Source organism: Orbicella faveolata, unplaced genomic scaffold (assembly GCF_042242905.1).
Source record: "Orbicella faveolata isolate gen_17 unplaced genomic scaffold, um_ofav_v1 contig_15, whole genome shotgun sequence".
NCBI lineage: Eukaryota > Metazoa > Cnidaria > Anthozoa > Scleractinia > Merulinidae > Orbicella > Orbicella faveolata.
This window is the reverse complement of record NW_028301542.1, coordinates 7954904-7972103: the sequence shown is the minus strand read 5'-3', so window position 1 is coordinate 7972103 and position 17200 is coordinate 7954904. Positions and strand designations below refer to the sequence as shown.

General features: G+C 37.6%; 1 protein-coding gene across 1 annotated transcript; it reads right to left on the bottom strand.

The window, feature by feature from the left end:
• Positions 1 to 3075: 3075 nt before the first annotated feature.
• LOC149113376 (GFP-like fluorescent chromoprotein cFP484) lies at positions 3076 to 6172 on the bottom strand. Its single transcript, XM_089288513.1, has 5 exons — positions 6008 to 6172; positions 4693 to 4920; positions 4542 to 4594; positions 4128 to 4337; positions 3076 to 3716 (listed from the first exon to the last, which is right to left on the bottom strand). Exons 1-5 carry the CDS (start codon positions 6092 to 6094, stop codon positions 3575 to 3577), a joined length of 720 nt encoding a protein of 239 aa, XP_089144639.1. The 5' UTR covers positions 6095 to 6172; the 3' UTR covers positions 3076 to 3574.
• Between the last annotated feature and the right edge of the window lie 11028 nt (positions 6173 to 17200).

The following is a 17200-nucleotide window of genomic DNA, read 5'->3' as shown; positions in this document are numbered from 1 at the left end:
CAGTCAAACCCGACTGATATGATCGGGGTCTGATATGGTACGTTGAGGTATGATATGGTAGGTCGGGGTCTCGTATTGTATGTTGGGGTCTGATATGGGGGGCCTGATATGGTAGGCCACGTTCCAACTCTAATAGGATTTACGAGCTTGGGCCACTTGTGTTGTATCAAATATTTCTGGAGAAAATAAATCTAAATTGAGTTTTGATCATTGACCGGCCCTGCACGACAGCGCATCGCCAGATATTTATATTCTCAACTTCATCTTGAATTTGTTCTTATATAACTTAGTATATGTAATAGGACTTCATGATGTCCAATTTGGAAATAATAGCATGAGAAAAATGCCGAGGATCGCCAAATTGGACGAGGCCGTAGGTCGAGTCCAATTTGGCAGTCCGAGGTATTTTTCTCATCCAATTATTTCCAAATTGGATGAGCATGTAGTCCTATTACCTATTAATCATATAGCAACCAAAAACAGATGAACAGGGCAAATATTTGACCCTCTGAAGTACTTGAATTGCAGCTTGCCGTTGTTCTTTAGATGGCGGTCTAAGGAGCCTTGCATAACAGGAAGGCTATCTGGCTCGTGTTCATCTCCGTTTTGCATAAAATCGGCAGAGAACGTCGCAATCTCGTCTTCGGGAGTCTCCTCAAGCTCTCTCACTTCGCTTCGCTCGGCACGCCACAGTTACGCAACTTTAACCCAGGTTTTTGAGCTTCTTTGGGTGTTCTTGTTCTGATTATTCTTCCTCATCTCGAGTAAATCAGTTAGTAGCATCTATCTCTGGAAACCTAGCTGAAGACTCAATTTGAAAGTTTGAGACGTCAAAAAAGAAAAGAGAGAAAAGTCGGCAAATCTCGCCATTATCAAAACCTAATAAAACTCGGTCGCTGACGTTTGATGTCAGTGATAATAGCTGCAACCTGATTGGCCAATAGTTGGTTCTTTTATTTAGCTTGACATTTGATCGGTTGATGCAAAGTATCCAGATTTTTCTCAAATTGGACAGTTTGTTCAAAGCTATAAATAGTTACCTAAAGCTCGAGCAAAAACTATGCAATTTATTTTAAATTTGGACGGTTGGCAAAAATTAATAAAAAATAGATTTGTTGGCAATATTGGATTTTGATGCAGCTATATAACTACTGTAATAATAACTTTAATAACTTATGTAATACTGTGCAATAACATATGTAAGTTATACTATTCATTACGTTACTGTTAAACCTCAATGTTTCGTTTAAGAAAGAGTCAAAGTATGGCATCAAAAGTGCAGCCATTTTTATGGCTAAAGTGCTTCTCATATAGCTAAGTAAACACTAGATGGTTTAGAGTCCTTGGCAAGCGATCCCTGAAAAGTCAAACTAGTTATCACATCCTAGGTTTGTTATCAATCGTGCTCATTTTTTTCAAGCTAAAATTGGAACAAAAGGTCGGTGTTTTCTTTTTTTGTTGTTTTGCAATTGGACCAGTGTCCAGGATCATTCAATAACTTCTGTAATACTCTTCAATAACGGCTTATGTGCCTAGAAACCTCAGGTGAAACAAGGAGACACACACTCGAAGCGAAGTAGGCGTAGTTTTATTCATACTCCTTCGTATTTTTAGGCTCCAATATGTTACGGTTTTCGCATACAAATCCTTATAAAATTATTTGGACTCTTACGTGACTTGGACTCTTGTTTTCGCGAGTGAAAAAGTTGAATAAACCATTCTGATCACAAGTCACAGCCTTTTGACGAGCTACAAATCACGGAAAATTTGTTTCCAGACAAATAATCATTACTACGGCGAATTTGCCGAGCTACTCTGCAAGCTACACAACTCGGAAGATTTGCTTTCTGACCAGAAATCATGGTCATTTTCCGTCGCAGAGCTACAAAATATTCATTCCTGATGACGCAGGCTTCGTTCCTTGTTGTCGAAAGCGAGCAGGTCGAAAACACAGCGCTATTTGCAAACTACAATTTTGCAGAAACCATACAGACCTCCTTAGAATCTGCATAGCGCACACGTGACTGGTGATTATTTACGTGCACGCGCTCATGATGTAATTTACCCCTGCAGCGAGCGGGGAGGCAAAATCGGTGAACAAGGTCGTCTAAATCTCGATACAGACTGCATTTAATAGGATACAGTACGTGAACGCAATAATTCAAATGAGCAGCCTGTTTCACTGACATCATCTGTCAATCAATCAATTAATCCGTCCATCAGTCAACTAATCAATCAATCAATCAATCAATCAATCCATCCATCAATTGCGATTCATTTCAACTAGTTATCTCATCCTGGGTTTGTCTATCACTCAAGCCAAGTTTTTTGCATAGGAGCTTACATTGGAAATAAATTAGAGGTCAGCGTTTTTTTCGTTACAAGAGGAGTTGAAATTGGAGCAGACTGATATATCCTTTCTCATCTATATATTTTTTTAAATATAAATTACTGTAATAACTTTTAATACTCTGCAATAATGTTGCGATCCTACTTTATCGGTTCTTGTCATGTTGGTGTCTCGAAACGTTTTTCACGTAGTATCAGCCTTGCAATTTATTGCTTGTCTGCAATAACACACACATATATATAACTTATACTGTTCATTACGTTATGGTTAACCCTCAATGTTTCGGTTAAGAAAGAGTAAAACTGATGGCATTAAAATCAGTCATTTTTACGGCTAAACTGCTCTGTACATAGCTGATGAACACTAGATAGTTTAATGTCTTTGGCTCGCGATTCCTCTGAAAAGTGAACGGGATGTCAACGCGTGTCCCAATACTTGTAAAATGGTCAGCCGTAACTATTTTTGGCAAGTACAATCGTGTGAGGGGTAGATAACGTTATATTATATTACGGGAGCAAGTCAATAGGTTACCTAAACTAAACATCTAAGGAGTTGTTCCTCTAATATGTGATTATAGCAGTTTAATAGTGCAGTAAATTACAGTGTCGACTGATATATGGTGTCTCTATCTTTGTTGATAGTACATATTGTTGTTAATTCAGGACCATCCGAATTCATTTCAAGTGCCGCAAACGAGTGTTGATAGTCATTTCCGTTCTTAAAAGGAATTTACCGTTGACAAAACGCCTCGTCTTATGTTTCATAATGTCAATCGAAATGTTCAGAATAAAGTAATATTGTATGACTAAAGCCGTTGAGAAAATTAGGAATTTAAAATTTCCAACAGGTAATGCCTGACATCAGCAGGCAGTAAAATTACTTAACGTGTTCAAATAATGTTGACAAACTGTTAATACTTTTATCAAAAGTTAATGTTTTATATATAAACTAGCTTTTCTACGTAACCCTTTCTAAACTTGTAAAGCGCTTGTAAAGCACTTGATGTTTTTAGTACTCCTTTGAAAATGTGATAAATCAAACACAAAAATCAAGAAAGCTCGGCGGAAAAGCTAAAGATACATTTAGCAATCTTTTCAGTTCTCCTCCCTCAATTAAAACACTTACTCCGCGTAAATGGTTTTCAATTTAAAAAAAACAAAAACAAAAACAAAAAAGAGAGAACTTTTCATCTGTTTGTTGTCGTCTTGGCTTTTCGTTAAGCCTTTACTTAGCCTGCCTTGGCAGCCCAGAATCAGCTTCGGTGTGCTCATATAGCTTAACCTTGTTGTAATCTTCGTCGTGGCTTAAAATCTCAATGCGATGGTCCAGAAAGTGATAGTCTGGCAACTCGATAACCTTCTTAGCTCTGCAAAGGAGCAAATGAACTCGAATTAGTGACACCAGGCTGGGTGCATCGATCAGCATATAACAAACACAATACCGTTTCAAAAGTAAAAACTCCTAACACCTATTGTTGCCAGCTTCCGAAGTTGACTATCCTGACAATAGTCACGTTAATTTCCTTGAAGGTAAGATTATTTTCTGGGTAAATGATTGGATCTTCCCTTTGAGATTTAGATAGCTTTGGAGTCGTGGTCAACACCAATCCCGACATGAGTTGTCCATTATCCAGCAGTCGGAGCTACGGTCACTGATTCCACTCTAACAGTGATCACTAAAAATTATTCATGTCTTGATGAAATTTCGTCGTTTATTCCTTATTGCGAGTCAACATTATCTTAAACACATGATATAAATAATAATAAAAAAATCTTACTTGTAAGTAGTTTTGAAGTCACATCGGTAATGGCCACCTCCTTCAAGCAACAGAGCCATGTTAACATCACCCTCCAGCACTTCATCACGCACATACACTTTCTCAGTGGATGGCTCCCATTTCACGGTCTTCTTCTGCATAACTGCACTTAACCCATCAAATCGAACTTCATAGAAAAAACAGACACGTTTGTCGACGTCTTTCTTCATTCTGATGAAATCAAAAGAAATGAGACGTAGTCAGTGTTACTACGCAAAGATAAAAGGAACACTTTGTCATTTACAGGTATAGTTGGCAATAAAATTAATAAGATGACATCAGACGAAACCAGTGGCGATTTCTTTTACTTTCTTCCTTTTTGTTATACGCATGGATAACTATTTTGGAAAAATACGTTAAATTTATGGTTTACACTTTGCATTGCAGTCCATATAAAACAAGAAAGGAATAAGAAAGTTAAAACTGTACTGAAAGGAAAACAAAATGACAACAAAAGACCAACGAATTAAATTAAAGTGACTTGACTGGAACAAAAGAGTTTATCTTCTTATCAGGAGAAATCAGCTTCACATCTTACTAACGTTATGTCATTTGCGGCGATGCAAATGCCCCCGTCTTCATAAGTCATGCTTCGTTCCCAGAAATGCCCCACAGGAAACGACTGCTTGAAATAGTCTGGTATGTCTTTTGGGTATTTGGCGAATACGCTGTTGCCGTAATCGAATACTGCTGTCAAGATATCGAAAGCGAAAGGCAGAGGTCCGCCGACTTTGACTTTCAGGATCATAGTCTGCTTTCCCCTAAAACAAAAACAAGAAACCAAAGACGTAAGACATTGTACTGTTTATATTCAACGCAGAACTTTTTTTCTCTGTTACAAAGTCCTGAGAGATAATAACAGCAGAAATCTTCTTATGTTGATTGATACAATATTAAACAATTCTGTCGGGTGCATGCTGTTGCTAGATTTAGCCCCAATTAAACTGGTGAATAGTTTATTGGACATTGAGAGTCTGACCTTAAACATTAAGAACCGTATCTCTTTTGTTTCTGTTATTGAAATAATTGGTGGCTCTCTGTTGCACCCGCAAACATTGCAGTAAGTTTGCGGTAAGGTATTAAAATATTTGGTACAGTAAGTTCACCGTTTGACTGTGTTAATGGTTCCTCGCTGTGCGAACATTGTAAGTGACTTTGAAACAAAAGACGACACAACCACCTCTTATCGTAGTGAGATATTCAATTTTGTTTAGTGGCAATGAAAAGTAAAACCAAGCGAATTTTCTTTTTCTTTTTTCTTTTTCTTTTTTCTTTCTTTCTTTTTTTTTTTTTTTGCAAACAAGGTGGAAATCACTAAATAAACTAGAAATGGAGAGGTTAGATACTCACAGTCTGGTCACACCACAGAGGGAGTGTTGGTCAATCTGATATAACCCAATTCAAGTAATCAAAACTTTGTTTCCAGGTAAATGTTGCATGGCTAAGAAATACATAGCAAATAGAGCCTATGAATTGGCATAATTATTTAACAGAACAAAACAAAACATTTCATGTAGCCCTAAAATTCTTGTCACAAGTGAAATAGAGCGACGGGTAGGTACATTTTCGGTAGCAATTTCTAGGCAAGGCTAAGAGTTAATTTGTGAAAGCCTTGATGCAGACTTTCTCGCTATGTTCTTAGTGCGTCGCCTTAAAGGTCATAAAATCGAAGAAAAGACAGATAGACCATTTATCTGCTGCGATTTTCTGAAAGAAATACGGCTTTAGACGAATTCTCGGTATTAAATCTTGTTACTGACAAAATGTAACTTTTCCTAAAACTAAGCAAGGCTGCCGTAAAACTAACCACAATGATTTAGTACTGATTTCTCAACTTTTACCTTCTCGAAAGGCTGGCCTCTTCCTTCCGCTGTAATCACGAACTTGTGCCCGTTTACAGCGCCTTCCATTCGCAGCTTGATCTTCATTTAATTACACTCTGCGAGATGAAACTGGGATAAATCTGGGATCATTCACCAATTAATAATAAGCAGTTGAATAAATTCATTATTGAAAAAAAAAAGCCTTTTCTCGTGCAACATTTTCCATGATGGTAGACGTAAGTAAGATATCTGCCTTATACAGCTCTTGTTGTTTTCGATGTGCTCGCTTCCAAATCGATCACCAGGGTGAATGGCACCTCAGCGTGGACGATGCTGCTTTAAACCTGAATGTCACACCCAAAATCTTACATGGACCAATTATAAGCCAGGAACCCTTTATAACAAACAATCCTTTTTCACGAAGAACAACCCTTTGATGTCTATCGTACTGAACGGCACTTTTTCGTTGAATTACATGGAAATCACCTTTAGGTAGCGACTAATTATTTTTGACAAGTGTAATCGTGCGAAAATTAATCGCATTTAGTTAATAATGGTAATAGGACTGAGTGGAGTCCAGTTCGGTCTGTAATCATACCAGTGATTAACAAACGATTTGTTAATCGCGAGTATGATTACAGACTGAATTGGACGACACGATGTCCTGTTACCAATTAATCAAAACTATGACGAAATTCGAGAAACGAAGAAACCATCGATTGATCGCTCAACGATTTGAAAACGTCGTTATTGAAAACACAGCAGTTTACTCAACAAAGTGCACCGCAACAGCGCGCGCAAAATAACGCGTACTCCAATTACACAGGCATGACGCGTACTGTCCTATTACAATGTCCAATTACAAGCATGACGCGTACACTGTCCAATTAATGCTCAAATCGGGCTGCTGATAGCCAATAAGGTTCGAGAATTTTGTTATAGTTTTGATTAATACTGGTAATAGGACTTAGTGGAGTCCAATTCGGTTTGTAATCATACGAGTGATTAACAAAATCGGACGACCGCGAAGCGGGAGTCTGATTTGTTAATCGCGAGTATGATTACAGACTCAATTGGACGACACGATGTCCTGTTACCAATTAATCAAAACTATGACAAAATTCGAGAAATAAACAAACCATCGATTGATCACTGAACGATTTTAAAACGTCGTTATGAATGCTGAAAAACACAGCAGTTTACTCAACAAAGTGCACCGCAACAGCGAGCGCAAAATGACGCGTACTGTCCAATTACAAGCATGACGCGTACACTGTCCAATTAATGCTCAAATCGGGCTGCTGATAGCCAATCACGTTCGTGAATTTTGTTATAGTTTTGATTAAACACGGAATTCTACAAATGGAATTGAAGAATTTATCATATCAAATTCGATAACCTGAGCAAAAGTAAAGAATGTTTTACTTATCTTGATTTTCCTTGATTTCCGTTAGCTTTAGGGTTGACCTTAAATGATTCGGTTCAGAAAGAGTTGCAATATGACATCAAAAGCACGGCGGTCAGTTTTATCAACTAAACCGCTCTCCACACAGCTGGTGAACATTAAGTCAGTTTATCGAGTAGCTTAAATGAAATGGTATAATTTCATTCTCCCCTGTAAGATCTCACTACGCAAACAGTGGATACTAGAAGTATTTCTGGAATGTCAAAAATTCAACTCATCGAGGTTTTTATTTCTCCCTTGAAAATGTCTCTGGAAGATAATTATAAACTTTGGATAAAGAGGACTCCTAATCAAAACCAAAAGCAAAAAATCTTTTGCAATTACATTTTCCGAAAGGTACTTTAGTCATCAGATTTTAAAGAACTTATGAGAGGGAGGTACTGCCCGTTTATGCGCTTATAAAATGGTCAACCCTTGGGGTGTCAACCAGTTATTGTTGGCAAGTGTATTCATTTGAACATCGTTCACATGGAGCTGTTTTCCTTTAATGTTTCGGTTAAAAAACAAGAACAAAATATTACCATCGACAAAAAATACTTTGTAATTGAACTTCTTGACTGTTACTTGTTTCACGTCATTTAATAAACTTATAGAAGGCAGCTAACGCCTGTCTAGGTGCTTTTCTGAAAATGGTTAGCCACTGAAGTGTCAATCTGTTATTTTTGACAAGTGTAATTGTGCGAAAAATTCTCACATGGAGTTATCTTCATATCAAGTCAATCATCTGGCACAAGAGAATGTAAAGTTCATAATTTTTATTATTGTTATTATTACTTTGAACTCTATTACGTTACCATTAACACAATATGTCACAATATGGTCCCAAAAGCGTGGTCATTTTCTCACCAAACTGCTCTCAACAAAGCTGGTAAACATTAGTAAGTTTACCGAGTACAGGTAGTCCAAAGGAAACAAGATAATTTCATCAATTCTCTCCTCCATGATCTTACAGTGCAAAACAGTGTACACCAGAAGTATTTCTAGAATGTTGAAAGTCCTTGGCCCTTGATTAAAAGTTGCTATTTCGAAATATCGCCTGGAGAGGTACATGTAGGTCTAGAGAAACTATTTGTTAACAAAATGAATATTATAAATTTGATAATGTTTCTTTCTTTTCTTTTTTTTTTTTCTTTTTCTATTTTGGACGAAGAAGGAAGAGCGACGATAACGATTTGACAACTCACCCATTCGTTTCCAACAGGGCGTTTACCACACATGCGATGATGTGTGTCCTCGCCATCTGTAGGTCAGACAATTGGCGAGAAAATGACACCGTCATGTACGTTTGAGAAGTTTGATGAGTCCAAAAAGGATAGCTGTCAAGCAGAAAAGGAATTTCTCGCCTGACACAAAAAAACGGTATAAAAATGGCTTCTTTTGACAAATTTGTTTTCTTTGCAAAAGAAACATAACTTCACGTAGTATTAACGGGGCGTTATTGTCACAATGTAAGATCTGCCTGTTTTCACCGTCATAATCAATCAATCGATCGATCAATCAATCAATCAATCACAATCTCTAATTTGGACATATTTTAGGTTTGTTATCAATCAAGTTATCATTTTGTTTTTACATGGAAGCAAAAATTTGGAAAAAAAAATAGAGGTCAGCGTTTATTTTTCGTTACACGAAGAGTTGAAATATTAGAGCAGAGATACATTCCTTCTTAGAAGTTATTATGCAGCTTAATGAAATAATAACTTTAATAACTTCTGTAATGCTCCATAATAACGTATATTACTGATACACTTCATTTAGCTAGTGTTAACCTTCAAATGTTTTATTTAAGAAAGAGTCAAAATATGGCATCAAAAACGCAGTCATTTTTACGACTAAACTGCTCTGCACAGAGCTGTTAACACTAATAAGTTTATCAAGTAGCTTTCAGGACAAACAAGATAATTGAGTCACCCTCGATCTTACAATGCAAACAGTAAACACTGGAAGCGTTTCTGGAATGTTGGGTGTTCTTGGCCCGGGGGTACTTTGGGAATTTCTGGGTGGGGATGTGCCGCTGAGACCCTGGAGCCCTTAGCCTATACCAGAGCTAGTTCAGCTGAATTTTGCTACCCTATACTAGAGTAAACTCCCCAAATCCCTCCATCTATCGACACTGTTGAGGCTGATTTGCGTAAATTTAAACTTGCCGATTTGATTTTTTTATATTTTAGACTGGCAGCTCCTGGTTTCCTTAGTCTAGATAAAATCTTCAACCAACTAGTCAGTTTTGTGAAAAATATTACCCTATTAGACCCAAACGCACTGATTTATATACCCTATCCTAGAGTAAACTGCTTGAAAACCATACCCTTCACAGCGGCAAATACCTATGTAGCCCATATATGGCGATGCCCCCCCCCCCCGGGTCCTTGGCTTACGATTCCCCAAAAAGTGAACGCGAAGTAAACGGGTGTCCAAGTGCTTGTAAAACAGTCAGTCGGTTAGGGATGTCCACTATTTTTGCAAGTGAAATCGTAAGAATTACGATAACGTAATATTTTGTAACAGGAGAAAGTCATGATCGGCTAGCCTAACATCTGATTAATGACTTAATTTATACAAGACTGTTTCGTTCTTTTGACTTAAATGTTCGTTAGAAAATCTAGTAGGAACCCTCGCCTTGCGGTCGGCCCGTTAATACGGCCACCTCGTTATTATGGGCACTATATTCTGGCCCGAACAAAAGCTCAGTCATTATTATTATTATTATTATTATTATTATTATTATTAAAGTCTTGCCGCTTTTAACTTATGGTGCCGAGTTCAATCCGTGAGCCTAGGGCATTCATAAGTCTCAATGCTGGATTACTTGATGGATAGAGTCCTCCTAAGTATGTGAGCAGTTCCTGGGAGGACGGTCTTCTGTAGCTCTGCCTCTAATATTGCCTGGGATCTTGCCAATGTAGTTTTCTGTTTCCTTCTTGACAAGCCCGAAAGCTCCAATGATCACTGGGACAGCTGTTGTTTTCATTCCCCACGTTTTCTCGATTTCAATCTCAAGATCTTTGTACTTTGTGAGTTTTTCCATTGTTTTCAAGGAGGTGTTCCTTTCTGTGGGGATGGACATATCGATAAGCAGACAGGTTCTTTCCTTCTTGTCTTTCACCACTATGTCTGGTCTGTTTGCTTTTATCTCTTTGTTGGTTTGGATTGGCATGTCCCAAAGTAAGGTCGCTGTTTGTTTTTCTGTCACTGTAGCTGGTTTATTATTATTATTATTATTATTATTATTATTATTATTATTATTATTATTATTATTGTTATTATTATTACTATTATTATTATTATTTCTTTTTTTTCTTTTTTTTTTTTTTTCATTTGAAGAACTCTTTTAATACGGCCACCCCGTTAACACAGCCAGATTTTTGTGGCCCGTTGGTGACCGGATTAACGGGAATTTAGGGGATGGTTCCTCTAATATGTGATACACTTGAGATGGTTGTCATCTTGCATATATATGCCTTAGCGAAGAGTTATTTTATCTCTGTTGATAACACATATTGTCGTTAATCCAGCACCATCCGGGTTAATTTCAAGTGCCGCAATTGATGATTTCCGTTCTAAAAAGGAATTTAATGTTTGCAAACGCCTCGTCTTATGTTTTATAATGTTAATCGAGATGAATAAGATAAAATCATATTTGTGTCAATGAAGCTGTTGACCAAATTATGAATTCAACATTTTCCACAACAAGACTCAAGGTACATTGTAATGCCCGAGCAGGCAGCAAGTTAAAGCATTCATTACAAATACTGTTGACAACGGCTTTGAAATCTAAGTTATCCTAAACATCCGATAAAAGGTTCCATTTCGTTTCTAGATGGACTTCCTCGATGTATCGAGAAGATTTTCTTTCTCTACAACTCAGTCAAGCATATCGTATTTGTCAACAGTAAATTCACTTGAGCACGAAGATGATCATCAATAGTCGTTTGCTGCACTTGAAATTAATCCGGTTGGTCTTGGATTAGCGACAAGATATGTTATAAACAAAGATGAAGTACCTCTTAGTCTTGGAATATGCGTGATGATAACAACCTCAAGGGAAGAAAAATAGCTATTGTCATGCACAGACACTACTGATCAATGGACACTGTAGTTTACTGCACTATCAAACTGCTATGATCAAATATTAGAGTAACCATCACTTCATCATGCATTCACTTCACCCATAAACAACATAAAAAGAACGTTTAAACAGTGGCCAAAGTATACAGGATTGTAAATCATTCATTGTCTCATGACCATGTCCTTGAATTTAAAAGTTTATCACTACAACGTAATTGTCACATTAGAAAGTGCTATGAATCTTGGCACACCATGACGACCCCCAGTGCGGGGGTCTCTTGTCCACTCCTAAGACAATTAAATCTGAAAGTATTCTTTCTTTTCTTGTTACCAAATATTTTAAAGTGCATTACCATACAATACTCTTTATATCACGCTGGTCTATCGATCTGACCCGATCAGCCAATAGCCGTCGAGGCGTTGAGCACGTAAGAAAGTCAAAGTATGATTAAGATCAAAAACGTGGTCATTTGTTTCGACTAATCTGCTCCTCTCCACAAAGCTGGTGAACATAACTAAGTTTATCGAGTAGCGCAGAGGAGAGAAGATAATTTCATTCACTCTTATCTGATGTTACAATGAAAACTGGTATATTTCTGGAATGTCAAATGAACTCGGCTCTCGATAATATTGAACCCATCGAGGTTTTATTTCCATTTTGAAAAGGTCTCTGGAATTTAATCATATAATTTGGGTAAAGAGGACGGTGCTTATCGATAGAATAAGAGGGAATTTTGCATCTCTAAATCAGTGTCCGGATGCAACCTGGTAAAAAAAAAAAAACAAAAAAAAAACAAAAACAAAAACAAAAACAAACAAACAAACAAAACAAAAACAGAAGGGGTGACCGTGGATCTACAGAAGAGCCATGAAAAATCGGCTGCCAAGAGATCAAACATGGCGGATACTGGTGAGGTTGAAACGAAGGACGAGGACACCTCTTCAAGCGAACAAAACAAGCCAGACCTACATGAAATCAAGCAGGTTAAAACAGCTTAGAATTCGATGGAGTCCTCGAAAACTCGTACCAGTCTACTGAGGAAGTCATCCTAAAGATCGCAGCTGCTCTTGATGTCCAAGTTATCCCCAGCGACATCGAAATTTCACACAAACTGAGACTTAAAAAACGACAACAGCGTCATAATTGCAAAGTTTTGTAGTCATAAAGTGAAAACCAGCCTCTTAGAAAGCTATAACTCTCTATATTGTCTGGCTTTCTTCTGTGCTCAACGCATCGATGGCTAGTGGCTGATCGGGTCAGATCGATAGGACGGGAACTAATGTGTATGTGATGTCGATTAAAAGATCGCTTTCCACTTTCTAAACTGCAGTCTTTAACAGTCAATTGATGAAAGAATTAATAAAAATTCTAAAATACGGAGTAAAGAAAAAGAACACAATAGTATGTAACTTTAAAATGTTTGTTAAAACAGAATACTGTTGTCTCGTAAGTGAACAAGAGTTCACTTCACTGTTTTCCTTTATCCCGCTTTTTTCGTTACGATCTCGTTTTCCTCACTTCCAGCAGTCGCTAGAACTTCTGTGAGATATGGACATTGTAGAACGGGTTGAAACAAGTTCCTGCTGTTATGCAGCTAGTTCTAGTTCTTCTCTAACTAGTGCTACGGTTCGCATCGATGTGTTTCCTCGCGGATCCATCTCCAGCTCAGAGGAATGGCGGGAGACTAATACTGTCACGTACGATTGCGAAATATGGTGACTCGATGAAGGACAGCTGTAAGGAACAACAGATTTTTCCAGCTGATAACAAATTCACAGCTTAAAAATGGCTTCGTGTTGACACTTTTGTTTGTTTGTTTGTTTGTTTGTTTACTTACACTATTTCTTAGCAGTAATCAAAGATTGCGTCTGTGATAATAGCTGTCTGTCGCTGAAATCATTATCTTTATGTGAACGGCAGAAGTTTTACAGACAGATATAACAAAGTTACAAAGTGCACTATTGTTCTGTGGATGAATTGATTTCCTTGCTTTATTGTTAACAAGTTGAGGTCCCATCGACTGAATTACGATCTGATGACCTTTGATGACACGTTGCTTGACGGCTCCAGTTTCGGTAAGCTTATAAGTTTAATGGAACATTTACCTTCAAAATTCATGCTAAACATCTCATCTTTACTTTTACTGCTAGTGTTTAAGCACAGAGGCTAATTTTTAAAAAAGAATACTTGTGTTACATCTAGTTTTCTAAGCTGAAAGCACAAATATCAGCTAACATCTGTAACATTTGCACTCGTGTCTCGGTTTATCCATGGTTATATAATAACTCAATTTCGTTTCGGCCTTTCTGCAGCCAAAAAGCGAGACTTTTTGTGAAGATTGCAAATTGGCCACCCCTCTAAGTTTTTCCAGGGTGTTTTGGTCCGCTTTCATGTCCACATGCTACGTCACTTTTGTTCTTTTTGGTGGCTTCTTTTGTTGTTTTCGGCGACGTTTTGGGGTGTTCTTTGAACTGGTTTAAGTTTTCACTCTGATTGCATTCGATAAAAGACGGAATAGAATCCTAATGCAGACTAGAGTGAGATTTTTTGGCCGGGCGAAAACAAATTGCATCGTCACAAAGCACGTGCATTTGAGACGATTTGCTTTTTCGATCGTTCGCGATCACTCGTTCCTAGTAGTTTTGATTCTGGACCGCGCGTGGCCTATTTGGTCAGTATGCGATCGAGATGACGTGCTTTTGTTACGTAACTGGGATAACAATTAGTTATTCTGTTCACGAACACGACTTTGAATCGCCTTGGCTTTAGGATGTTAACCGTGGGAACAACCATATTTCAGTGGCTATATTTTGATTACATTTGTTGACTTTAATATTTTTTCAGTGGCCACAAATAGTTCAGTCTGTATCCAGCGAAGGTCAAAATTGAATCGATGGATGAGTACTCCGAAGCCAAGACTTGTAAGGGTTAGCCAGAACTAAGGAACAGCAATGTAAATGCTGTGCATCTTTATACATTAGCGGAAATAATAATTATTGCCAGTCGTACGCGGGAGTTTGTTTTGTTAAAACTCTCAACCCTATCCGGCCCTCTTTTTATGGCACATGATATCATCAGCGAGCCATAAGTTAAAGATGTATAGGAAAATTACGTTACATCCAAATTTCTCCAATTCGGAGGACAGAAGGTTAATAAAATTACTCGCTTACTGGGCGATTTTGGGATAGGACACTTGAATTTGGCCTACATGACGAATTTCGCGAGATCAAGTAATTTCACTTTTGAAACGGCGGAGCCCGTGGAACAAAATTAAAACGATTTCAAAGATCCTGAAGATGGTTTTTGGGGAGGAAAACAATTCAGAAGGTATCTTAAGTAATTATGAGAGTAATTTCCTAAATTATGTAGGAATTCGAAGCGAGAATTGTAGGTAAACGAATGTTCGTGTCTCTTCGCGTGGGTTCCCAATACAAAGACATATTGCTCGAATGCGACAAAATACTCTTCAAATCGCGAATTTACGTTTAGAATATCTCGCTTTGATATTGATTTATGTGTAAACACGTAACATTCTCATGAAATCCAAACAGCAGAGTGGTTTTTGTTATATTTTTGAGTTTATCTCAATGTTTTTCTTCTAATTAAATTTAGTATCAGCATAAGTTATTTAAATTTACGCACTACTCTACAATTAAAACCAATCGCTCCATTACGAGGGGGGTATAGGGGCCTATCAGAAACCGAAAAACCGCACAAAAAAATCGCTGAAAACCGCAAAACCACAATAAATTTAGTCCAAAACCGAAAATCGAATCGCTTTCTGTTATTTAATTGTTATAAGTCTAAACTTGTTTTACTTTCAAAGTTCTTTCCCCTCGTTAGTGCAGAACGCATCATAATCTAAAAAATTGCTTTATTTTTTTTTTAAATTGGCTCCAGACCTACAGCAATGTGAGACTAGAAAAAAAGCACGATAACATGATTTTAGGTTATTTTTGTTTAAAAGAAACATCTTATTCTTCAGCTGCTTTTTAATTGCCATTCTCAGAATTTTTATTTGTGTAGCCACATTTTACAACGAAACTACTTTATTTTACAACCAAACAAAGAGTCTCTCCTTTGCTTGTATTCCACGTGAACGGAGTGAGTGAGCACAATGTTATTACGATTGACGACAAAAAGGGGAGACAAATCGCAATCGAGCTATTAATTGAAACTCGATGGTCCACCGTCTAAGGTCAAAGTCCACACGATATTATCCCAGCCGCGTGATATTTGAGAAATAGTCTTTTGCGTTGATGTTATCTTTAGCTTTTCATAGTCTGCTTGGCAGTCGTTACGACCCAAATAACGGCCGCTAAATTAAAGAGACTAGGCTTGTCATACATCGTCTGAAAGAAAGTCTGGGTAGAAAGCTGCATAAGTGGTCCCTTGGAAGTCGAGTTTTAGCGGGACTGCAGGCTGTAAATTCCTTGACAAAACGAGAAAAACCGTAAAATGCATGGAACAGAGAAATCCGAAAAACCGCCATCCTGGTTGACAAAAACCGAAAACCAAAGACTGAATTGGAGAAAAGCCGCAAACCGCACAAGACACCAAAACCGAAAAACCACAGTTTTTAAGTGCGCAAACCGAAAAACTCAACGCTCCCCTTCATTACGAATCACAGCACGTGTCAGTGATGACAACTGCAAGCCACAATATATCACCCTTTTCTTTAAAACCACATATCTTTTAATTAATCCAATAACTTTTAAAAGCATTAACAGGACAGAAAATGCGAAGAAGTATCATGAAAGAATACCAGAAACTTGATATTCCATTCTTAACTTGGAATTTACTTTTGTAGCAAATTCAACCCAGTCAAGATTCCTCTCATTTACCTTGTGATAATGTAGATAATAGTTAACAAATAATAAACAGAAATCAAGTTTCCTAAGGTTACTGTTATCCCCCACACGCCGTTTACCGGGGATCTTATTGAACCATAATATCTGTTTTAGGTACTCCCTAAAACGGGCTATGTAATAGGTATGTGCGGCCCCAAAGGGTAGGGTTTTCAGCCGTTTTGGTCATAAATAGGGTATCAATTTTGGCCATTTTGGTTACAAATAGTGTATGGTTTTTGCATTCTGATCTTGAATTGGGTATGTTTCTTAGAAGAAGCTACTTCATCGTTGCCAATAAGACCTTCAACAAAAGCCCTTCATAACTTATGTTTAGGGCAACTGCGCCAGCTGCAACGGTCTTAAACAGGCTATCGAAATTTTGATGGGGTCATAAATAGGGCGGCAAAAAACGCAGATTTTGTATATGTAATAGGACTAGATGCTGTCCAACTAAATATTTGGAAATAATTGGATGAAAAGAAATCCGAGGACAGCCAAAATTGGACTAGGCCGCAGGCCAAGTCCAATTTGGCTGTTAGAAGAATTTTTTGAATCCAATTATTTCCAAATTGGACAAGCATAGTCCTGTTACTTACTAATTATATAGCTCGTGAGGTAATACAGCTTTGCATGGAAAACTACAGTAACTGTCTCTGAAGAAAAACAGACTGGGCCCTCGATCTTCCGAAACTTGGGAATCTTGTCGTTAATCCAGGACTATCCGGGTTAATTTCAAGTGCCGCAAGTATGATCATTTCCGTTGTGAATCGATCTTCCCTATTGAAAACTGTGCAAGTTAAATCCCAAATTGGACAGTTTTCAGAAAT

Coding starts and splice junctions, on each gene's coding strand:
- LOC149113376 (XM_089288513.1), bottom strand. CDS start 6,094: ATGAAGATCAAGCTGCGAATGGAAGGCGCTGTAAACGGGCACAAGTTC. Junction 4,921..6,007: donor GAGGCCAGCCTTTCGAGAAG/GTAAAAGTTGAG, acceptor TTTAGGGGAAAG/CAGACTATGATCCTGAAAGT. Junction 3,717..4,127: donor GACTTCAAAACTACTTACAA/GTAAGATTTTTT, acceptor GCTCCTTTGCAG/AGCTAAGAAGGTTATCGAGT.